Source organism: Salvelinus alpinus, chromosome 4 (genome assembly GCF_045679555.1).
Source record: "Salvelinus alpinus chromosome 4, SLU_Salpinus.1, whole genome shotgun sequence".
In the NCBI taxonomy this organism is placed as follows: Eukaryota; Metazoa; Chordata; class Actinopteri; order Salmoniformes; family Salmonidae; genus Salvelinus; species Salvelinus alpinus.
In genome coordinates this window covers 64755762-64779966 of record NC_092089.1, presented here as the reverse complement: position 1 = coordinate 64779966, position 24205 = coordinate 64755762, and the positions used below count along the sequence as shown (strand labels likewise).

At 43.9% G+C, this 24205-nt stretch overlaps 2 protein-coding genes across 6 annotated transcripts; both read right to left on the bottom strand.

Moving 5' to 3' along the window:
• Positions 1–2154: 2154 nt before the first annotated feature.
• On the bottom strand, positions 2155–6014 carry LOC139574146 (uncharacterized). 2 transcript variants are annotated; one of them, XM_071398360.1, is made up of 4 exons: positions 4854–5229; positions 4253–4312; positions 2976–3078; positions 2155–2596 (listed from the first exon to the last, which is right to left on the bottom strand). In XM_071398360.1, exons 1-4 carry the CDS (start codon positions 5085–5087, stop codon positions 2238–2240), a joined length of 756 nt encoding a protein of 251 aa, XP_071254461.1. In that variant the 5' UTR covers positions 5088–5229; the 3' UTR covers positions 2155–2237. The 2 variants fall into 2 exon arrangements, with proteins under 2 accessions (XP_071254461.1, XP_071254462.1); XM_071398361.1 differs by lacking the exon at positions 4253–4312 and having other exon boundaries at positions 4854–6014.
• Positions 6015–7587: 1573 nt separating this feature from the next.
• On the bottom strand, positions 7588–23263 carry LOC139574145 (E3 ubiquitin-protein ligase BRE1A-like). 4 transcript variants are annotated; one of them, XM_071398355.1, is made up of 22 exons: positions 23155–23263; positions 22300–22486; positions 22080–22148; positions 21870–21968; positions 21601–21748; positions 15975–16160; positions 15388–15503; positions 15112–15258; positions 14835–14909; positions 14419–14664; positions 13585–13764; positions 13303–13438; positions 13050–13171; positions 12720–12876; positions 12375–12639; positions 12149–12266; positions 11621–11770; positions 11116–11328; positions 10799–10924; positions 10506–10646; positions 10235–10339; positions 7588–8697 (listed from the first exon to the last, which is right to left on the bottom strand). In XM_071398355.1, exons 2-22 carry the CDS (start codon positions 22474–22476, stop codon positions 8521–8523), a joined length of 3153 nt encoding a protein of 1050 aa, XP_071254456.1. In that variant the 5' UTR covers positions 22477–22486; positions 23155–23263; the 3' UTR covers positions 7588–8520. The 4 variants fall into 4 exon arrangements, with proteins under 4 accessions (XP_071254456.1, XP_071254459.1, XP_071254460.1 ...); XM_071398358.1 differs by having other exon boundaries at positions 11116–11325; XM_071398359.1 differs by having other exon boundaries at positions 14545–14664.
• Positions 23264–24205: the final 942 nt, after the last annotated feature.

The window sequence follows — 24205 nt, the reverse complement described above, 5'->3', positions numbered from 1 at the left end:
GAGTAATAAAGGTTTGGTATCCTGTTACCCTCTTTATTCTCTTCCTGTGAAACCATAAGATGTAACCATTGGAGAGAAGGAGGAGAGTCTTAAGTGGGTTATATATATATATTTTAATGGGACAAATGTTGTGTTGTCTGACTACAGCTGTACAGAACCTTTGGGAAGAATTAAACTTGGTTAAAGCTTCTCTATTGTCCGTGAGGTAATTACTTTGAAAAATAAGAACCTAACAGCGGTATGACGGCTGCGTGGTCCCATGGTGTTTATACCTGCGTACTATTGTTTGTACAGATGAACGTGGTACCTTCAGGCGTTTGGAAATTGCTCCCAAGGATGAACCAGACTTGTGGAGGTCTATCATTTTTCTTTTGATTTTCCCATGATGTCAAGCAAAGAGGCACAGTGTTTGAAGGTAGGCCTTGAAATACATCCACAGGTACACCTTCAATTGACTCAAAATATGTAAATTAGACGATCAGAAGCTTCTAAAGCCATGACATAATTTTCTTGCTGTTTAAAGGCACAGTCAATTTAGTGTATGTGAACTTCTGACCCACTGGAATTGTGATACAGTGAATTATAGGTGAAATAATCTGTAAACAATTGTTGGAAATATTACTTGTGTCATGCACAAAATAGATGTCCTAACCGACGTGCCAAAACTATAGTTTGTTTACAAGACATTTGTGGAGTGGTTGAAAAACAAGTTTTAATGACTTCAACCTAAGTGTATGTAAACTTCCGACTTCAACTGTACCCTGAAATTTTGAAACTGTACAGTATACAGTGGTTTTAAATTAAGCTATATATTTGTAGAACCCTCCTGTATTGAGGCAAGTCATATTTTGTACGGTCTTGCTCTCTATTAAGTTGAAATGGCGCTTCTCCAAGAACAAAAAATACATTTTTAACATAACCACTAACGTTACACCTCTTTTTCCACCAACTGCACGCATTTGACTGCCTTCTGCAAATAATAAACATTCTATAGTGTATCCCATGTAGATCATGCTCCTCTGGATCTCGCTGAGTGTATTCTCTACTAGCAAGGTTGAGTTGATGTCACTATGACACTTATTAGGCCTGCTACCACTCTGTACATTGTTACAAGTGCTTCTTTAGTCCTAGTCAAGACAGAGATGCTTCATCGAACTGATCCTAGATCTGAGGTTCGGGGCAACTCCTCCCCCAATTATCTCATCACCAGCACTCAAAATTCACAGCGAAACACAGGTCGAACTTGTCTGTTTTCAACATGAATTAAAACTGTTATCAGGTTTCTTTTGACAAACTAGGTTTTTAATATATATATTAATTTAATATACACTATTTTTAAAAGTTTTGTCTATTTGTATTATGTTAAATGTTCCAAACAATTTTTTTTAAATTAAAGTGACAATTTGGAAAAATGTCCATATTGCTTTGATGGAATAGTAATTTATTATATTATTTATGTAACTAGGCAAGTCAGTTAAGAACAAATTCTTATTTACAATGGCCTAAAATAAGATAACAATTGTAGACCACACATTGTTGCATGCCAATTCAGTTCTAAGCATTCGTCATGGTCTTGCTGTTGTAATATAATTAAGGTTTCTGTTCTTTCCAGCCTCTTCTCCGAGTGCCTTAATTCCAAAGCCTCCTCTTTCTTACTGCTGCATATTACCTCAGCACAATGCACCACGCTGTATTTATGGTTGCTGTGGCAGGCTGAAAGACCAACATGTCATGTTGCTTTAAAACTGATTAGCAGACCAGTGTGGAAGTGTCCTTACATTTAACAAATACTATGCACTGTAGAGATGTACTTTTTCTTATGCATCTTGGCTTTGTGGTTTCATGTATTGTACTGTTTTAATGTCTTCTGTGAGTAATTTAGAATCAATCTAGGCAAGATACTGTAAATGCAAACACTGACAGCCCTGCAAGAGAGAATATAAACCATTTAAAACCATTGTGTTTAAAATGGTCTGTGTGACGTATCTTGGAGTAAAACAAATGTATTAAACCACTTGAATACTTGTCCGTTCATTTTTTAAATTTAAAAAAATAAAAAAATACCTGTATTCTCCATGTATCATAGATTTCAGATGTTATTATATGTAACAAACACACCTAATGGGATAAGAAATGAGAGACCACTTTCTTACGTGCATTTCCAATCAAAAAATCCCAGAGGTTGCTTTATTTTCACTTGAGAAACAGAGACCATCATCCTTCCAACTATCCTCCCATCACTCATCTCCCTTCCTCCTCTCCACCACCTTCACCCTTCCCTCCAGGATGCTCAGGCGCTCTTCCACGTGGCTTGTCTTTTCTGATCCGTAGCTGGCAAGCCCCAGAAGGGCACACCCGAGCACCAGGCCTGCCAACCGGACAGCTGTGGTGTCTGAACCAGCCTTGGTATCGCTGACGATCAGGCCGAAGAGCCACAGCGCTGTGCCCGCCTTCAGCATCCAGAACACCCTCCTCACCACGCCCACCAATAGGCGCAGGACAATGGACAGCACCCAGTAGCCAATCAGAGCCAGCAGAGCCCATTGACCTACCGAGGCCACGCCTTCCGGTGTGAAGTGAGGGAACGGCAGCTGGACTGAGAGATGGAGGGAGAGAGAGGACGCGTGTTTAAATATTGCCGGGGGTAATTCAATTATTTTGTCACTATCTTTACTCTTGAACTTGAGTGAATTTGAAGAGCAATCTCTTTGAAAACCAATAGCCTGTGCGCTGTCTAGATGCTATTAGAGAGATCAAATCACAGACACAAGAGGAAGAATTCAAACCCACACTTCCCAGTTCCCATATTACAGAGAGAGAGTGCAAGTTCTTCTCAGATACAGGTTTGACGGACTTAAAGTGAGCATTTAATGTGTGCAAGTGAGAGCAATACATGATGATTTTAGCTCTCTAAACCCAAAGTAGATGTGATGTACAAAGGATGACCCTACACACACACACACTCGGTCACCCACCATCAACTCCTGTGACCCTGAGGATCTCTGTAACGTAAACCGCAATGACATTCAGGCCGCTGGCAGCTCCTTCAGCCAGAAACCGGATCAACATCTCAAAGAACTAAGAGGGGGGGGGGGTGAGAAGAATTTTGACATGGGTTACAGTACAGCTTACATATTACATATTTGTACTGTAAGGGGAGAATTAAAACTGTTACTCTGGTGAAAAAATATTCTAGTCCTATTCTAGAGTAGAGGGACATACATTCACTTTAAAGTGGCCAACGAAGTCAGCCCATTTCTCCCTGCCGGTAACCTATAGCTTACTTTATGTGCAGTAAAATGTATTTCTTATCATGATCCTGTAGTGAGTGATAGAGCAGCACAACTGACAGTGACAAGTAATACCAATTAGAATGACCACAGCTGTTGCTACAAGGTCAGCTGTCAATCAGTATAAACAGGTGGCGTCTGCAGGTGTGGGTCACTGATTCAATCGTCCCACTCGACGCTGACCTAGATCTTTTGATGAGTGGCAGGCATGTTTGATTCCTACAATACAGGTTGGCTTTGATCATACCTAGGCATGCCGTTAGTTAGTGTAGTTAAACACAATAGCCAGTCGGTCACCATACAAGTGCAATCCACTTGTATTGAGCGAAATGATTGAGTCCCTATGCACAAATGGCTTTCCCAGCTGGCATCATGGGGGTATTGTTGATGACGTAACACGTGTGTGTGTGTGTGTGTGTGGTGTGTGAGATCGAAGCTGTCCTGTTATTTTTATAAAAAGACAGCTGACAGCTGGACCGATAACTTCCCTCATTCTGCCATACTGGAGCAGCCCCTCTTAAACCTCTCCAACCCCCCCCCCCCACAGACGGCTTAGCTGAGGTCAAGGGTGGTCATAGTAGGACAGCCTGACTCCTATGCACCTGTTGCTACCCTACACAAGCAGCACTGTTTAGTGTGTCAGAGCAGGCCAGAGACAACTGTCCATCTCTGTCACATTGTAATGTGTCCGCATGTAACTTTTAAAAAGGCAATCTGAAAATCTAAATCATGGGCATGAATGTGGCTATGAATGTAGGCTATATACAGTTACACAAACACATAAACCATACCCACAATTGCCATAAAATGTAAGAGTGATGTAGTCATTTGCCTATCTGTATAACACACATGCTGTATGAAGTGACTGACATGTGCCCTGCAAACAGAGCTATAAGGAGCTTTGTTTTGGGCCTATTGTCAGAGCAGAGGTTAGTTAGATGAGGAACCTGGTGGTTTCTTACCATGGCCATGGTATAGACGTTCTCTTGACCAAGTACTGACTCTAGATACAACAGCACACTCTGGGGTAGGGTGCACAGAGTAGTGGCAGCAGGGGAGAGGGTGCATGGATATAAGCATACATGAAATTAGGGCAGGGGGGGGGATTAGAGGAGAGATTATCGGGTAGTGGGGCAAGGGAAGAGAGGGAGATAGGGTCAGAGAAGAAAAGGAGAAGAGGGAGGGGAGGTGAGTGGAGGAGGTGAAGAAGCAAGGAATACAGTAAGATTTGAGAAAGACAATTTTAGTTGACAGAAATCCACAATTAAGCAATGCTTTTAAATTTAGCAAATGTCACCCTTAAAAGGAAGATAGTTAGAATAGATAAATGAAGTATAGTTAATTGATTAATGAATAGAATAACACAGGAAACAGGGGTGTAATCATTAGTCCAAACGTGAGTTTTTATTCCACAAATGCAGCTAGGTCCCTCCCCGTTTCGTACCGTTAGGAAAAGAAACGGCGTAATAAATACGCCCCAGGATAAAGTGCTGGTTAGATTTACTCAAATAGTCTACTATTTGGTAGCGTACATTTTATGGCTAATTTTCCAATCCTCCTTACCTCAACAGTCGATTCGATTACATTGTTTCCCACCACGGACTCCACGTATTTGTGGACATCTTTGCAGGTCCCCGTGACCAGGGACCGGAGGCTGACTGATGCCTGGGCCGCTTGAGGGCTATCCTCCGAAGGCATGGCCTGCACGACGCATCGCGCTGCCAAGCCAAGCATCAAAACAAGCGTGTATAATAAAACTGGTATTGAGGATGAATCTGCACGGTTGTAGGAAGTCATGTTGGGAAATCAAAATGTAGGCTCATTCAGGTGATAAATAGAAGAGGAAATTATATTTTAAAAACGGTTTCTTGAGGATCAGCGCCTTGAATCTATAGAGCCCAGATCGATGTATGTGCAAATGTTTCAAACGGCGTATTAAAAAGCAGGTTTAAAAATGGCTTCTGTTGACAGTCAGTCATTCAAACAAAGCGACCGAGTTAGAACTATTATTGGCATGCTCTGCAGGGGTAATAAAATATGGAAACACTAGCCTTGCAAACTTCTTGAGAAAACATAATTAGCTGGGCCCTATAGGCTACTCGTTGGTTGTATGATCAAACATGCACGTTATTACATCACTTAATATCAGCTCAGCGTTTTTTTAAATGTATTATAAACTTTGGCAATGTTACCACAAACCAGGGCACCGTTCAAGGACATTTAATATTAACACAATGCCTATATTTGGTATTGAACTGGTTAAGAATAGAATGACGTTAATTTCTGAAAATGTATTCTTTCCCTGCGGTGGATACAGTATATTTTAACGTCAAGGTTATTGATTTACTTTACAAGTTTCTTTTTAGGTTTGCGCTAAAAAAGCAACGTTTTTGCAGGCGCGATGACGTTGTGTTGACCATGCGCGGGTCCTCAATTTTCGTCTTGGGCTTCAAGTATTCCACACGGATGTTGCTATATATTCCTTTGTTCCAGGGTTTGCATCAAGTTCAATACCACGATGGATTGTCTTGCATAAAAGCTTGTTTTTATAGGTATACTACGCCGTAGTTGCTGCTGTCCTATATGCGCTCCTTTCCGTAAAGCGATGCTGGTTTCTGGTTTAGTACAATGCGACAGCTCTTCCTTCAAACCGGTCTGAGACAAGAGGGGGTGATGGCCGTTTTGGTGCCTTCAGAAAGTATTCACACTCATAGATTTCCCCCACATTTTGTTGTTACAGCCGAATTTAAAATGGATTACATTTTGATTTAGTGTCACCCCATAATGTCAAATTGGAATAATGCTTTTCGATTTATTTATTTTATTTACAAATGAATTAAAAATTAGCTTAAATGTCTTGAGTCAAATTTATTCAACCTCTTTATGACAAGCCTAATATTCTATTCTAATACAAGTTGCATGGACTTATTTTGTATACAAATAAGTGGTTAACATGATTTTTTTTAACCCCGTCTCTTACAATTATCTGTAAGGTTCCTCAATCTGGCAGTGAATTTCAAGTACAGATTCAACTACAAAGACCAGGGAGGTTTTTCAATGCCTCAAATGGCACCGATTGGTAGATGTGTACAAGCATACGCTGAATATCCCTTTAAGTATGGTGGTTATTAATTAGGCTTTGGATGGTGTATCAATACAACCAGTCTACAAAGATACAGGCGACCTTCTTAACTCAGTTGCCGGAGAGGAAGGAAACTGCTCAGGGATTTCACCATGAAGCTAATCTCTCGTGGACAGATTCCCATGTAAACGGCAAGTGAAGTGACAACTTTGCAAGAATTTTACTTCTGGGTAACTGAGATTACCATGAGGCCAATGATGATTTTAAAACAGTTTGAGTTTAATGGTTGTGATATGAGAAAACTGAGGATGGTTCAACAACATATTAGCTACTCCACAATACTAACCTAGATGAAATCCTGTACTGAATAAAAATATTCTAAAACATGCATCCTGTTTCTAACAACACACTTAAATAACACTACAAAAATGTAGCCAAGAAATTCACTTTTTGTCCTGAATACAAAGCACATCACTGAGTACCATGTCTTATTTTCAAGCATGGGGGTGGCTGCATCATGTTATGGGTATGCTTGTCTTCGGCAAGGACTAAGGAGTTTTTTTGTGGTGGATGAAAATAAACAAAATACAGCTAAGCACTAGCAAAATCCTAGAAGGAAACCTGGTTCAGTCTTCTTTCCAACAGACACTGGGAGACAAATTCACCTTTCAGCAGGACAATAACATAAAACAAGGCCAAATCTACACTGGAGTTGCTTACCAAGACAACATTGAATGTTCCCGAGTGGCCTAGTTACTGTTTTGAGTTAAATCGGCTTGACTATGTATGGCAAGACAAACAGCTGTAATCGCTGCCAAAGGTGTTTCTAACGTATTGTCTTAGGGGGTGAATATTTATCTAATCAAGATATATTCGTTTTATTTTTCATAAATCTTTCATAAAAGTTTGAATTTTTCTCCCACTTTGACATTTCAGAGTATTTGGTGTAGATTGTTCCAACAAAAATGACAATTAAATCAATTATAATCCCACATAACAAAATGTGGAAAAAGTTAAGGAGTGTGATTACTTTCAGAAGGTACTGTATAATAAGAAAGGTTTGGAGACTTGAGATTTGCACACTAGAATTTGTGGTCTCTTCAACACATGTTAAAGGTTAAAACAGAAATATGATTTTGATGATAATGAATAGGCTATGTAGCTTATAAAATGCACAAACTAGACTGATAAAGAACTAATCGCAAGACAAGTATCTAGTTTTGATGGTAGTTTAATAACTTGTGGAGCAGCAATATTACCCATTAGCATCAATTCAAGGTATTTGTAGCCCGTCAGTGTGTCCCTGAAGAGGCAGCTAAAAAAAAAAAAAAACATGCATACAAATACAAGGAAAACATTGACTGGTCACACAAGGGTGCATGCTGATCAAGGGACTCACTGTTGATTTTCTAACCATCTAAGCAAATGGTTAGTCCGTTTTTCTTTCTCCCTCACACACACACATGTAAGCAGACATGCCGAGAGAAGCTGAAAATATCAGTCATTATAAAAAGGTTATCAGGGTCTTCAGTGCATCATTGCAGCCCTTCAGGACTAGAATTCAGTGAAAGGTATGTAATGATCTAGTCCATCTAAAAAGAAGGGAGAGGGCGATAGTATTTATTTTTATTTTTATAAACACCAATAGCTACAGTCAACTATGGAAAAGCTTCATGTCAAACCCTTCAAGTCAAACCTCACTTTTCCCCCACACAAGGCCCTATGTACTGTAACCCTAGTATTGAACCACAGGCACAGTGTCTCCTAAAAGCTTTCCAGCCAGCCAGCCAGCCAGGCAGAGCACAGCCAGCAAATATAACCATGATCATGATCTCTATAAGACAATGTAATGTAGGCCCAGTCCAGAAACAACCCTAAGCAGCCCCCCCCCCCCAGCAACATGGCGGAAATTCCACCTAGCCAATCAGAGCGCAAGGTGGATCTATTTCCATATTGATTACATGCCCAGTCGATATTCTCAGATTTCCACACGTGTCTAGTCTCATTCCATCTCACACGCTAATAGCGGGGGTGATAAAAGACAGTTATGTTCGGCTGGAGAAAGCCTGTGTGGACACTGCTGACCTCCAGGCACTACTATCCTACCCCCTACGCTCCCTGCATTTAGGTCTCCCCCCTCCTCCCTCTCTATTCGATGTAGATGCGGTGGAAGTCGTTGGCGCCGAAGGCGGCGTTGCACTTGGGGCACTTCCTCTGGCGCGTGTCGTAGCGCGTCTTGACGCACTCGAAGCAGAAGACGTGGAAACACTTGGTCAGGACGGCGTCCTTTACCCGGGAGTTACAGCACGGGCAGGTCAGACGCGCCTGGGGGAGGGAGAAAGAGAGGGGGAGGGAGAACGAGAAGGAGAGGGAGAGAGAAAGAGAGGGTTAAAGAGAAAGAGAGGGTTAAAGAGAAAAAGAGGGGGAAAGATAGAGAAATGGAGGCCAGAAAGATAAAGAGAGCAATGAGAGAGATTGATAGAACAGGTGAGTTAGGGCTGAAATACACCACATAATTTTTTGCTGGGTCTACGGGCTCTACACATCAGAAAACATCTCACGTTTAACGACTCAGTCAAGCCAAATCCTAGTTAACGAGTAATCTGTAAAGGCACCGCCGCGGCAGTACGATTGGACAATTGGGACAGAATTGTCTGTATTTGCTGGGCAGGTTAACGCATGTGTAGTAAGGAAAACATCATGGCAACTGAGGAAAATGCTGCGTTCCTTTATGTACATTGTTATCAGGGGTCTAGTGCAGCTAGTGCACGACGCTCCTCCACTTCTCAGAATGGTGCTCGTTTATAAAAAGTTTAGATTTTTTCCAAATCAATGTCTCACAAGATCTCTTAATGATTCATTAGTATGCTAGGCTCTAACGTTAGACAAAAAAACATCACGTGATTAGGCTACTTACGACATTTTATTTGTATGATTGTGATGGAATGGTAAAAAAAAAAAAAATCACATGCAGCCAGAGCTCAACAGTGCGGGCCACTAGGCTTAATATGCTTTGATTTTTTTTTTTAAATATATAAGTGGAAGTGTAGCTTAACTCCCTCTGCTCTAAAATCCAGTAGTTAAACAGTAGTTAGGTTACTTAGCCTACATACTTCAAGAAGAATAAGATTACAAATGCATATTCCCACGAAACTGATTGGGATCTAGTGGTTGGCATGCAGATGCTGCATGGACGTTTCACCCATAAAACGTGAAAAGGACAATATGGATTGTCGATTCTGCAAAAAGAGCTTGAGGAAAGAACAGGCTTAAATGCAACTTGTAACATAGCCCAGCAGACCTTTTGGCAAACTCCAAGCGGGCAGTCATGTGCCTTTTACTGAGGAGTGGCTTCCGTCTGGCCACTCTACCATAAAGGCCTGATTGGTGGAGTGCTGCAGAGATTGGGTATTGTGTGTAGATTGCTGTGGAAAATGTTTTACTTAATCCATTTTAAAATAAGGCTGTAACGTAACAAAATGTGGAAAAAGTCAAGGGGTCTGAATACTTTCCCGAAGGCACTGTATGTGTGTGTGTGAGAGTGATGAACTTGTGGGGTAGGTGAAGGGAAACTTTATACTTCTGAGTAGCTCTTTGGCTGACGTTGGGACATGCCTCTTATCTGCTTTGAGCACTCCTCACACAAATATATTTAACATGTTTGAAAAAGTGTGGCAGGCATCAACTGCAAATCGGGTATGAGCTTCACTTTACGGGCTGCAGTGTTACGTTTTACTTCGGGTTTGATCGGGACATGTAGATCAGGCTAAAACCGTGTAGTGTTCGCCCAGTTTAACTTTATAGTGGCATTTTTAAAGACCCGTATTACACCTGGTGTAAAATGCATGTTCATCCAGCCTACCTTGTAATCGTTGATTTCCTCGTTGAGGATGTCATCGCCGTTGCGGACGGTCTCGGCAGGTTTCTTGGCCTTCTCGATCTTCCTCCGCAGTTTGGAGATGTCCTCCTAAAACACAGCAGGGGAACGAAGAAAATAGTTCAGCAGGGTGCTCCAATCAGTAAATAAACTGAATTGTTATTTTGTTCAAGTGGATTTGAATTGTCTGTGTGTGTGCGTGGTTACACGTGCACACGGACAGTTACCAAAATGTGGCATGTGTTTGTGGCCTGACCTGTGCGCGGCGTGCATTGAAGGACTGCTTCTCTTTGGAGATGCTGTTCTCAATGACCTCCTCCCTGACGGTGCCCAGTCTCTGCTGCACCTGGTCCAGCTGACTACGCACCTCCTCCGACAGCACCGTTGACTCCTGGGTCTGGAGGGGGGGGTGCAGAAAGCAGATACTTTGTACGTTGGCATTTTTCAAGGAAGTTTGTGTTCTTTGTGTTAAGTACTTATCTATACTCGTTGTGTTTGTGTCCATGGTGTGTGTGCGGGTGTCATTTTCCACAGGTGTGTTTTTGCTACCTTGCGTTTGTTCATGTCCAGAGCTTGTGTCCTCAGAGCCAGCTCTCTCTCTGCAGTACCGATGGTGCCCTGGAGGAGGCGCTCCTTCTCCTCCAGCTTCCTCACCACCTGCAGCTGGGCATCCACCTGAGGAAGAAAGATCGAGAGATGGAGAGAGAGCGATAGAGAAATAATGAGAGATGGCCAGACATAGGCTCCATTGTTTGCTAGTGTCAAGCTACTGTCTTTCCCTAACACAAAAAGTCAGCCTGAACTGTGCACCTGCCATTTAGACGTTCAAATCCCTTTCCTGCACTGTTTCAATCACCTGCTCTCACCTGCGTTTTGAGCGTGAGCAGCTGGTCGGCGAGCTCCTCCTTCTCTTCCTTGAGCAGCTTGTGGATCTGGTTGGACTTGATGCGTTCCGACATCAGTTTGAAGTTGGCGTCGTCCTTCTCCCTGAGCTGCTGCATCAGCCGGATGTTCTGTTCCTGCATGTCCTCAAAGGCCTGGCCCGTCACATCCATCTCACTCAGCAACGCATCCTCCTCCTGGGGAGAAGGGGGAGAGACAGGGGAAGGAGAGAGAGAGGGTAGGAAGAGCGAGGGGAGGGTAGCAGAGGGGTGGAAGGATATAGGGAAGTAGGGAGAGGGTAGTGGAGGGGTGGAGAAGAGCGATGGAGGGGTGGTAAAGAGGGAGTGAAGTAGGTTGACAGAAATGGATCGATGGAAGGAGGGAGGAGCAAAGAGGGGGGGAAATGACGGTGAGAGAAATGAGTCAAAAGTATAATGCTCAAATGCACACAAAGATATGCACCCGCACACACACAACCCAGACACACACCTGCTTGGCCAGGGAGAGCTTCTTGTTGAGGATGTTGATTTGTTCCTCGACAGAGCAGATCTTCCGGAGTGCCTCCTCATCAGCCATCTTCTTCCCCTCCCTCCTCTCCCTCTCCTCCAGATCCCTTAGACGCTGCTTCAGCTCCTCTGCCTGACAGTGAATACAAAGCCGTTATCACCGTCAATAAATCGCTTCCCTATGAGCAAAATATGTTGAAAATACGTCTTTTTGGTTGAAAATACGTATTTTTGGCTGAAAAGACAGTGAAAATATGGCTTTCCAACATCTTGTGCGCACTGGGTTATTATCACTCAATATTAACTCAATATGCAGAGAGCACATAGTGGTTACATCACTGTTATACCATCAATCAATTACTACCATTCAATACTAACAAGCCAATACACAGAGCATTACCATCATCACTATCATACAACTAACCAATCAATTAAACCCATCAACAGCACACAATGCTTGCTGGCGAAGTTTCACTTGTCTTTTTATAAGTAGCGTCAGCCAAGTGTGTACCTCTGACTTGGCCTTCTTCTCAGCGGCCATGAGCTGGACTTTGTCCCTCTGCTCTTTGGGCGCGGAGCGGTACATATCCAGCAGTAGCTTCATCTCCCTCTGAGACTCCTGGGCTTTCCTACAGGGACATAGCCTTCGTCAGCCACTACTACTGTCCTCCTCCTCATTATCATCATCACCCCAAGTATCAATCACCAATCATGACTGTCACCACAATCAAACTTACTTTAGCTCCGCCCGGACAATTTTCAGTTGCTCCACCTCCTTCCTCTTCGGTCCTCCAATCACAAACGGGCGCTCCGGAGCAACCTCCTCCAATTGGTTGCTGGTCCCAGCCTTCTCCTTCTCCTCGGTCCCACCCCCTCCACGGGTTGGCCTCTCTCTCTCCCTCTCGCGTTCCTTTTCCTTCTCTTTCTTCACCTCTTTTTCTTTCTCCTCCTCTTTGATTTCTCCCTCGGTTTCTGTCCCAGGCTCTGTCTTCACTGAGGTACCTACAGAGAGAGAGGAGGAATATCAGTTAATAAGGAGTTAATAAAGAGTTCCTGAATGATTAACACTTAATAACACGTACTAGTGCTGGTGGGCGTGGCTGAACCATTGTCAGACTCCATCTTGATGGTGACATCAGCAGAGGCAGCGGGCGTAAGGGGGGAGGTGGTCTCTTCCTTTAGGTCCAGCTCCGTACTGGATTGTGATTGAAGGATAGCATTGCCCTTCGTAGTACGAGCCTATGAGAGGAGGGACTCGCACAGATAAATATTGCAGATAGACAATATCTTGCTCTTTATGGTCTTCACTCCCTTACAGTCTCTCTTCTTCCCTCCCTGCATGCCTCTTACACCCTCACTCTCTCCATCTCCCTCTTTCTCTCGCTCGCTCTCTCTCTCCCTCCCTCCCTTACCTGGCTGAGGTCAGTCTGTGCCTCTCTGAGTGTCAGTTTGTATTTCACAACCTCTCCCTTCATATGCTGGTTGTGTGTCTGCAGGGTGCTGATCAGGTGACGCATCTCCCTGTTGATAGGACCTGAGAGAGGGATAGAGAGAGAGAAAAGAAAAAAGTGATTACGTTTTCAAGGAGTATCTCAAAACTGTGCCTAAACACTAGCCGGTGAGCGTGAGGCCAAATTTATTTTAATTTGTGGTGAAGACGCTGACCTGCTTGTTCGTTGGCAGCGAGGGTCTGTTCAAATTCGATCCGGAGCATCTCATACTCCTTCCTGACCTGGGCCAGAGTGTCCTCTAGCTGGAACACCTCAGTACGCACCTTCCTCTGGAGAGACACCTCGTCATTCTGGAACACAGACAAGAGGCGGTTACACACACAGCCCTGTCGTTGTTGAATAAAGAGGCTAAACTCACACACATCACTCTCGATTAAAAAGACATTAAAGTCAGACACACGCGCTTACAGGCACTAACGCATGCACACAAACACACCTCCATGTGTTCTAGCTGTCGGAGGCGTGCCGTCCTGGTGGTGTTGAGGCGTGTGCGCGTCTCGTCCAGCTGAGACTTGAGGCCCACAGACTCGTTGTAGAGGACAGAGAACTGGGACTGGAGACAGCGGTACTCTGAGCTCTCCCTCACCACCCCCTCAGCACGACTCAACAACTCCACCTGACAGAGAGAGGCAGAGAAAGAAGGAGAGAGAAAGGGAGACAAGAGAAAAATGAAATGGAGTGAGAGAGAGGTGAAGAGATACAGATCAAAGATAGGGATAGAAGTGAGAGAGGGATAGAAAAGAGGGAGAAGTGAGAGAAACAGAAGTGAGAGAGAGACAGAAAAGAGAGGGAGAGAAGTGAGAGAGACAGATCAAAGAGAGGGAGAGAAGTGAGAGAGACAGATCAAAGAAAGAAATGACAGAGAGAAAAGAGAGGGAGAGAAGTGAGAGAGACAGATCAAAGAGAGGGAGAGAAGTGAGAGAGAGAGAGATCAAATAAAGAAGTGAGAGAGACAGATCAAAGAGAGGGATAGAAGTGAGAAACAGATCAGAGAGGGAGAGAAGTGAGAGAGAGACAGATCAAAGAGAGGGATAGAAGTGATAGAGACAGAAAAGAGAGGGAGAGAAGTGAGAGAGACAGATCAAAGAGAGGGAGAGAAGTGTGAGAGAGACAGATCAAAGAGAGAGGGAGGTGAGAGAGAGATAGATCAAAGAGAGGGATAGAAGTCAGAGACATAAAAGAGAGGGAGAGAAGTGAGAGAGAGGAGACACGGATTGGTAGTGAGCAAAGCAACAGAGAAAGCAGTAAATACCTCCATCTATCTATTTACCTTCATTTGACTGGTTTGGATGGCTGAATAAGGACGTGGGACCTCAGCTAATCCAATGGCTGGGTTGGGGGAGAGAGCCATAGGATTCTGGCGGCCCAGGCCCTGGGTCAGGCTCTGCAGGCTCACCTTCATGTTGTTGTTCTCCTGGTTAAACGTCTGCAGGTCCTGCTGCCGCCGCTGCAGCTCGCTCAGACGGTTCTCCGCCAGCTCCCTGTTCTCCTCCAACTCACTGTTCATCTCCTCAAACTGACAGGGAGAGAGGAGAAGAGAGGGATGACGAGGGAGGGGGGGGACAGAGAAAGAGGGGGTTAAGGGGAAAGGAGAGGAAGAGGGAAGGAGAATGAAAGAGTTATAACTCCAGGTCCGTGCAGTTTCTGACAAGTACAAATGGCAGAACAAAGAGGATATTTTTGTACCTTTCTCTTGTTGATGGTGATGGTTCCACACACACTGCTGGCCTCCCCACACACCTTGTAGCCTTTACTGTTCACCTGGGAGGAATTACACAGTGGCCATGGAATAAACACTTTTACATTCACATAAATATCGTTCTGTGGTATATGAACACAATGACACAGAAATACTTCATTACAAAATGGTAGACCACAGTAGATGTCAAACACACATTACTGCAAAGAGAGAGAGAGACTCAGTCTGACGTGGATTCACAAAAACATACAGCCGCAGTCTTACCCTCTCCAGGACTTCTCCCAGGTGTGTGTTGAGGCGGTTCTCTCTGCGTCGGATCTTCTCCATGTCCCACTGGAGCTCCTCGATGAGGCCCTGCAGCTCACTGACCCGCGTGTCTGCCCTCGCCACTGCCCTGCCCAGAGAACGAGACTACAGATGGACAGGGACACAGAATCACTGTTAATATGATCGCGGTGGTGATCCATTAGTAATGTACATAGTGTAGCGGGAGATAAATAAAACAGAACCGACGTGTTATGATGCAAGACATCAAATCACCTCGCTAGTCATGTGACTGTGCTTCTGCTGAAGGTCCTCAGTCAGCTGACGCAGCCGGTCATTCTCACTGGACAGGAGGGTGTTGAGCTGGGCGGCGACCTGCCACACGGAGCCCTCTGGAAATACAAGACTCGATGTCATGACATTACTACTACTCCTGACTTTACTCACACAACAAGGAACTGCCTCAAGGAACTCACTCACTCAAGGAACTCATTCACTCACTCAAGGAACTCATTCACTCACACAACAAGGAACTCATTCACTCACACAACAAGGAACTCACTCACTCATACAACAAGGAACTCATTCACTCACTCAAGGAATTCACTCACTCCCTCAAGGAACTCACTCCCTCCCTCAATGAACTCACTCACTCACTCAATGACAATACTACCTTCTGCCCAAAATGACAAAAGACCCTCAACACCCTTGTTGCTCTCACCATCCCAAAAACCCTACCCTCCACACCTACCCACAATCCTCACTGCTTACACTCCTTCACGTCTCATTCCCTCACTCCTCTAACCACTACCCTCTCCCCCCTCCATGCCTCCCTTTCCCCCCAGCCCTCTCTCCCCTGTCACCTGCTCCAGAGTCCTGGTCCTTCTTTAGCTGCTCCACGGTGGTCTTCAGGCTGTCGTAGATCTCCACCACGCGGTTGGCCTGCTTCTGGCTGGACTCCACCCTCTCTTGCAGCTCTGCCTCCATCTCCTCGCTGCTGCTGCTGGCCAGCGTGGCCAGGAAGGATGTGGTCGTCTCCCCCTGGTGGCCTGGAGGACAACCACAAGGTGAAGACAGGAGTTAATACTACTCTGAACTAGAGGTCTCCGTGGGACTGATTTCTTCATCCCGCTGACTTCTTGTCTAACTCCCACCTGCTTCTGCAAGAACTGGTCCTGAACCCGACCGCAGTCCCACAATGTTGTTTAAGGTGTAAGTGACGCAGCTCAGGCAAGATCCACCCAAAATGTAAATAATATTGCCTAAGAAATCGGTTTAAAGACCAGCGATTCTCACGTGGCCCATTATATTAGACTATGAGTATTATTGGGCTATATCAGCCAATAGGCTAGACGTAGTTTGAAAGAGCAGAGTTGAGGCAAAATAGAATAGCATAGCGGACAATTTCACTTGAGATATGTTTTGGATAACTTTAGGGTTGGGACGATTTGCAGGCAGAGTAAAATAAATGTGTTAGTAATATTTATTTCTAGTCAATGTCAGAGCCTAAATTATAGCAGGGCTCCAGACTGACCATTTAGTCACATTTTGCGTCCCTTTAACTTGGCTGTGCGAGTTAAATGTTTGATTGACCGCACTGGTGCGAGCTGCACATTCTACCTGGTTGCCTCAATCAAAACAACCTGTTTTTTGGGCAGATAAAAACATGAATACGTTAAAACAGTAAAGTGCATTATCCTCAAGATTCCTGTAATAAAAGTGTCCGCCCTGCCTACCTGTTTTGCTGGGGCCGGCTGCTGTAATGAGCGAGCCTCTCACACTCTCTCTCCTCCCTTGTGATTGTATATCATTTCAAAATGCAAAATGTATGTATGATATTTATTTCGCAATGATTGTTATTGAGTTCAAAGCACACTGTTTTACAATCAAGATATCTTAGAAGAAATATACAGAGAGCACAAACTGCAGAGTGAAGGAAAAGCAGCCAAAAAGTGTTCAGCATATGTGGGAACTCCTTCAAACTACTGAAAAAGTATTCCAGGTGAAGCTGGTTGAGAGAATGCCAAGAGTGTGCAAAGCTGTCATCGAGGCAAAGGGTGGCTACTTTGAAGAATCTGAAATCTAAAATATATGTTTAACTTGTTAAATTTAATTTGTTTAACACTTTTTTGGGTTACTACATGATTCCATATGTTATTTTATAGTTTTGATGTCTTCACTATTATTCTACAATGTAGAATTTAGTAAAAATAAAGAAAAACCCTTGAATGAGTATGTATGTCCAAACTTTTGACTGGTACTGTTATCTACTTCCCCAGAGTCAAACTAACTTGTGGATACCATTTTTATGTCTCTGTGTCCACTATGAAGGAAGTTAGAGGTAGTTCTGCATACCAATGCTAACTAGCGTTAGCGCAATGACTAGACGTCCATGGGCATCTGCTAGCATGAGAAGTATCCCTGTAACAAAAGATTGTAAACTACTTTATAAGATGATGACTGAAATTGATTCTATTGTGTGACTCTGCTAGTACATTTTTTCTTTCTTTCTCGGTGCCACCAAATTATGGGCTGGTGCGACCAACTGAAAAAGTTAGTGCACCAGGGAAAAAAGTTAGTCTTGTATAATCCTGTATAATAGCCTATCATATTTAGGAAGTTAATGTCCATGGAAAGACAACTGCACCGTGCTTTGCCGCCCATGCATATAGCCTACAGGCTATTTAATTGAGAAAATACATATTAGCTATACATGATACATATTAAAATACATATTAAATACATGATCTCGCATGGTCAACAAAAAAAGAGGAAAGGTAGGCTACTGAACTCAAAGGAGCAAGAATGAGCCTATCTGAATAGTGTGACAAATTGGTGCTTTTAACAGCAGGGATGCAAACTGTCGAGGGCGCAAACACAAGTAAATTGCAAAAAAATGTGCTTATATTCAGAGTGGGGTTGTCACGATACCAACATTTTACTAACGATGTGATACCAGGTCAAGTATCACTATAGCGTTTTCAATACGTTCTGCACAAAAAGCTGTCCCTGATATTCACACCACTACCCAATACAAAACATTGAATTTAACTTCACACTGCTTACTGCTCAATAGAATAGGCTACTGCAGAAAATTGCAGATTTTCTCATATCCAAAGGACTACCTGTGATTTAGCAGGAGGAATGTAGTAAGGAATAGAAATGCATCATTTTATATTTTTTACCTCTTGGGGATGTCATTCGAAAACATAATGTTAACTTTCACTGCTATGCGGATGACACACAGCTGTACATTTCGATGAAACATGGTGAAGCCCCAAAATTGCCCTCGCTGGAAGCCTGTGTTTCAGACATAAGGAAGTGGATGGCTGCAAACGTTCTACTTTTAAACTCGGACAAAACAGAGATGCTTGTTCTAGGTCCCAAGAAACAAAGAGATCTTCTGTTGAATCTGATTATTAATCTTGATGGTTGTACAGTCATCTCAAATAAAACTGTGAAGGACCTCGGCGTTACTCTGGACCCTGATCTATCTTTTGAGGAAAAAAATCCAGAAACTTTCTGTCCAGAAATGATGCAGAAAAATGTATCCATGCTTTTGTCACTTCTAGGTTAGACTACTGCAATGCTCTACTTTCCGGCTACCCGGACAAAGCACTAAATAAAGTTCAGTTAGTGCTAAACACGGCTGCTAGAATCTTGACTAGAACCCAAAAATTTGATCATATTACTCCAGTGCTAGCCTCTCTACATTGGCTTCCTGTTAAGGCAAGGGCTGATTTCAAGGTTTTACTGCTAACCTACAAAGCATTACATGGGCTTGCTCCTACCCATCTTTCCGATTTGGTCCTGCCGTACATACCTACACGTACGCTACGGTAACAAGACGCAGGCCTCCTTACTGTCCCTAGAATTTCTAAGCAAACAACTGGAGGCAGGGCTTTCTCCTATAGAGCTCAATTTTTTATGGAATGGTCTGCCTACCCATGTGAGAGACGCAGACTCGGTCTCAACCTTTAAGTCTTTATTGAAGACTTATCTCTTCAGTAGGTCCTATGATTGAGTGTAGTCTGGCCCAGGAGTGTGAAGGTGAACGGAAAGGCACTGGAGCAACGAACCGCCCTTGCTGTCTCTGCCTGGCCGGTTCCCCTCTCTCCACTGTGATTCTCTGCCTCTAACCCTATTACAGGGGCCGAGTCACTGGCTTACTTGTGCTCTTCCATGCCATCCCTAGGAAGGGTGCGTCACTTGAGTGGGTTAAGTCACTGACGTGATCTTCCTGTTCGGGTTGGCGCCCCACCCTTGGGTTGTGCCGTGGCGGAGATCTTTGTGGGCTATACTCGGCCTTGTCTCAGGATGGTAAGTTGGTGGTTGAAGATATCCCTCTAGTGGTGTGGGGGCTGTGCTTTGGCAAAGTCGGTGGGGTTATATCCTGCCTGTTTGGCCCTGTCCGGGGGGATCATCGGATGGGGCCACAGTGTCTCCTGACCCCTTCTGTCTCAGCCTCCAATCTGTTATATCTGGAGTAATTCTCCTGTCTTATCTGGTGCCCTGTGTGAATTTAAGTATGCTCTCTCTAATTCTCTCTTTCTCTCTCTTGGAGGACCTGAGCCCTAGGACCATGCCCCAGGACTACCTGGCATGATGACTCCTTGCTGTCCCCAGTCCACCTGGCCGTGCTGCTGCTCCAGTTTCAACTGTTCTGCCTGCGGCTATGGAACCCTGACCTGTTCACCGGACGTGCTACCTGTCCCAGACCTGCTGTTTTCAACTCTCTAGAGGCAGCAAGAGCGGTAGAGATACTCTCAATGATCGGCTATGAAAAGCCAACTGACATTTACTCCTGAGGTGCTGACCTGCTGCACCCTCGACAACTACTGTGATTATTATTATTTGACCATGTTGGTCATTTATGAACATTTGAACATCTTGGCCATGTTCTGTTATAATCTCCACCCGGCACAGCCAGAAGAGGACTGGCCACCCCTCATAGCCTGGTTCCTTTCTAGGTTTCTTCCTAGGTTTTGGCCTTTCTAAGGAGTTTTTCCTAGCCACCGTGCTTCTACACCGGCATTGCTTGCTGTTTGGAGTTTTAGGCTGGGCTTCTGTACAGCACTTTGTGGCATCAGCTGATGTAAGAAGGGCTATATAAATAAATTTGATGATAATGATCTGCATTGTCCTTGTGGCAGTAAGGGGGAAAACACACTATGAAACCATCTTTAGCATACTCTTCAGACAACTTTACACACATAGGCTACACACTCTCCCTCCCCTTCCTCCCGCTCTACATCCCTCAAACACACTCTTGCTCGCTTCTCTCACACACACACACACACACACACACACACACACACACACACACACACACACACACACACACACACACACACACACACACACACACACACACACACACACACACTCTTTCTCTCTCTCTCCCACTCTCAGACAAAAGTTATGCACCAAACAGAATTGAAAGAACACCAGAGAAAGAGATGTCTAACTCAGATAAACAGTGCCCTCCGTCATTTTTTGATCAGTGACAAGATGGGGACAGTGACATGGTTTCTGGAATTATATTTGCTATTATAATTACTATTGCAACAACACATCATCAGTAGGGTAAAACTAATGTGTCTCACGACGAATGCTGGTAGAAAGGGGAGAAGATATAGCTCCGATAATACGGTGCATAACCTTTGAGTGGTTTGGGCTAGAGACATGCGGTTTTCAGCAATGTAAAGGCACAAGCATGATTGTCACTGCGCTCTGTTTTTCCTCTATGGTAGTGGCACTCAGAGGCTGCGTGACAGTGAAGCCTAGTCAGACTGGCCTTTGCTCCTGTTCTTACAGGCAAAGTTAAAAGATACAATGTATCCACTTCGCTTGCTCTGCGAGACGCTCCAATACCTAAACAAATGTAACAACAAAAGCCTCATCACTATCTGCATACCCCAGATGGACATCACGGCTAAATTACATTTTAAAACTGATTGAGGGAAGCAGCTGAGTAGGCTAATGTAGGGCTAATGCTAATGACTGGTTAGGGATGTTGCTGGCTGATATCAGCTGTCACACGTGATATTGGATGAAGCACTCATTCTGGTATTCTCAATGTAGGACAAGTAGGGTGGCATTCTGTGCTCAGTCAATCATTTTCAACATGAGAAATATACCCCCCCACCAATTGTTTAAAAAAAAAATATTCAGATCTACACGATTCAAGTGGATGACTTATTTTGAAATCAACACGGCGATATTCACCAAAAAGTAACGAGTTTGCATCCCTGTAATAGGCATACAACAGATAACAGCTCTCTACTCTGAACCAAAAAGGATTTATTTAATCAATCTCTGTACATTGTACTCTTCTGCTCTACCTCTTGTGTTAGGTACCTTGTCACAAACTCATCAGAGTACCCTCTTCCTCGGTCTCTTGCTCCTGACCAAACTCACGTCCTCTCCTCTTAGTGTTCTCCTCTCTCCATCCCTCCTTTCTACATATCTTTCTCTCTCCCGCTGTACCTCTGTCTTTGGCTCTCTCCTGGTTGGAGTCGCCGTCGGGTTCTGGGGTGTCAGGCTTGAGGCTCCGCCCCTCTCCAGCCGGGGTTTCCACAGACTCGCTCCCTGACTCATCGTAGCGCCTTCCAATCAGGCACACATTGTCGTCAAACTAAGAGAAAGGGGAGAGAGGGAACTAGATGTTATTAAGAACATAGATAATAGTTGTACTTGCAAATGTTGATCTATGTGCAATGTTTTAATTGCATATTGTTCATTATTTGAATAGTTACCTGATTCCAGTATCTGTTCAGGATCAGTAGGCTTGCGTCATCAGTAGCTTGACGAGTCTCCAGTCTCTCGATTCTCTCTCTCAGCTCATCCTCAATCACCTGCAAAGCATCGATCCCCTTGTTGAGTATTATAGATGTATGGGATGAAAACAGGGATTGTGTGTGTATGTGTGAGAGAGTGAGTGACTGAGACAGACCGACTATATATACCTGTCTCTGATCGAGGGATTCTCCCAACTTCCTGTTCTTCACCTGGAGAGCTTTGACATCCTGTTCTTCCTGAGCACAAGAGAAAGAAACCAATCAAGTGATGGAAACAACACGATCAATGACACCGCTGATGAGTCATAACAACTATCAGATGTAAAGACAGACTGACAAACAGACACAGTAGGAGAAATACAGGCTAGGCACTTTTCAGCTCTCTCACCGAGTTGGAAACCCCTCCGAGTTTGATGACTGTTTCCACAGCAGTGCTCCCTCCTGCAGTAGAGCTGACCCCTGGACCCCCATCCTCTCCTCCCTCTCGCTCCCTCCGTTTCTCAGGGGGCGCACTGGAGGATGAAGAGGGGATGCTGGAGTCACACAGACGCTTCTGTCCCGACATCCTCACACCACTGCAGTAGATAAAGGGAAAGATTAAATATTAGTACATTAACATCCTGGCTTGACTCAGCAAAATTACGTTGCCACGAGCAGCACCGCAGATATTGCAATAAAAGTGAGATGCAGGACGTTCTAATAGTCACGCACAGTATCTGCACATGGGTTCGCTTGAAGTGGTTAGAGCGTGGTAGCAAAGGCAGTCCGCTATGAAGATAGGCTAAAACTGCTCTTAGTTATTATGGACATTTACCCGCTATGCTGCTTACTATTTGCACCTACGTCATATCGCTGAGTCTACCTTCAAATATTCGTTTTGGAAACACCACATAGCTAGCTACATAACGCCGTTATTAACGGTACATTAGCTAGCTAGAGTCATTAGCTAGCTATATAACTTCAAATTAACACATTTGTTTTAATTCATGCCAAAGCCATTTCGGCTATTTGGCCATGTTCAATTCACCCGTTTAGCTAGATAATTGGCTAATTCACAAATAATTTGTAACTTAGATAGCAGTAACGTTTAGCTAATGTTAGCAAGTTAGTACGCTAGCTAATTCAAAATAACCACACGCTATAAAATAGCCTTTCTGGGCAGAAACTTTACTGGGGCACTTTCAATCAATACATTTGATCTGTTATTTCATGTATATTCAGTAGTTTGATTTCAATACCTTACCAATTTTGATAAAATAGTTTTATTTACTGATTCTGTCTGTGAATGTTGATATTTCGCCTGTCTTCCAGAAACGGAAGTCGCCACTGACATCGAAAACCGAACCACAGGTATAACAATCTCTGGCTGAACCGCTCATAATTTCAAAGGTCGCCACCACGTGGTGGGATAAATTAAATGCACAATCATGCAGACTCAAATCAAATCCCATTTTATTTGTCGCATACACATGCTTAGCAGATGTTATTGCGAGTGTAGCGAAATGCTTATGCTTCCAGATCCGACAGTGCAGCAGTATCTAACAGCTCATATCTAACAATTCCACAACAAAACCTAATATCTAACAAGTTCCACAGCAAAACCTAATACACACAATCTAGTAAAGGAATGGGATAAGAATATATAAATATAAAATATATGGATGAGCAGTGACAGAGCGGCTAAGATGCAATAGATAGTGTAGTATAGACTAGACTAGACCGCAGACTGCAGCTGGAGAACTAGAGAGAGATCATATTGCTACCAGGAATGTGACCAGGTCAGTGAGGGCAGCTGAAGACAGTCTTGGTTTTATGTGGATGGAGAAGTGGCTCTATCGTTCTAACACACGCACACACCTCTCTCAAGTGAATGAGAGTCTGCTGGGAATGTACTCTGGCCGAGAGTGTTTGTAAGACCATTGTTCAGGGGTTCATGGTCCATCTTGTGTAAGCTTGATTTGCAAGAGGTTGTGCGTTAGCGTCCCACCCTGCCTACCTCATACCCAGGGTTCAAATACATTTGTCTGATGCAGTCATTCACACAACCCCTGCTGTGTAGCAGAGCACCCCTTCACAATGTCATTCTCACACCACGTTATTGTTTTGGCCTGTTATCTCGATCAATCTGAGCATTTCTTTCATGAATGGTATCTGTAGTGGGACAGGGATTTACAGTGCCTTCAGAAAGTATTCATACGGCATTTTGTTGTGTTATAGCATGAATTCAAAATGGATTCAAAAGTTGTTGTTTTTCTCACCCATTTACACACAGTACCCCATAATGGCAAAGTGAA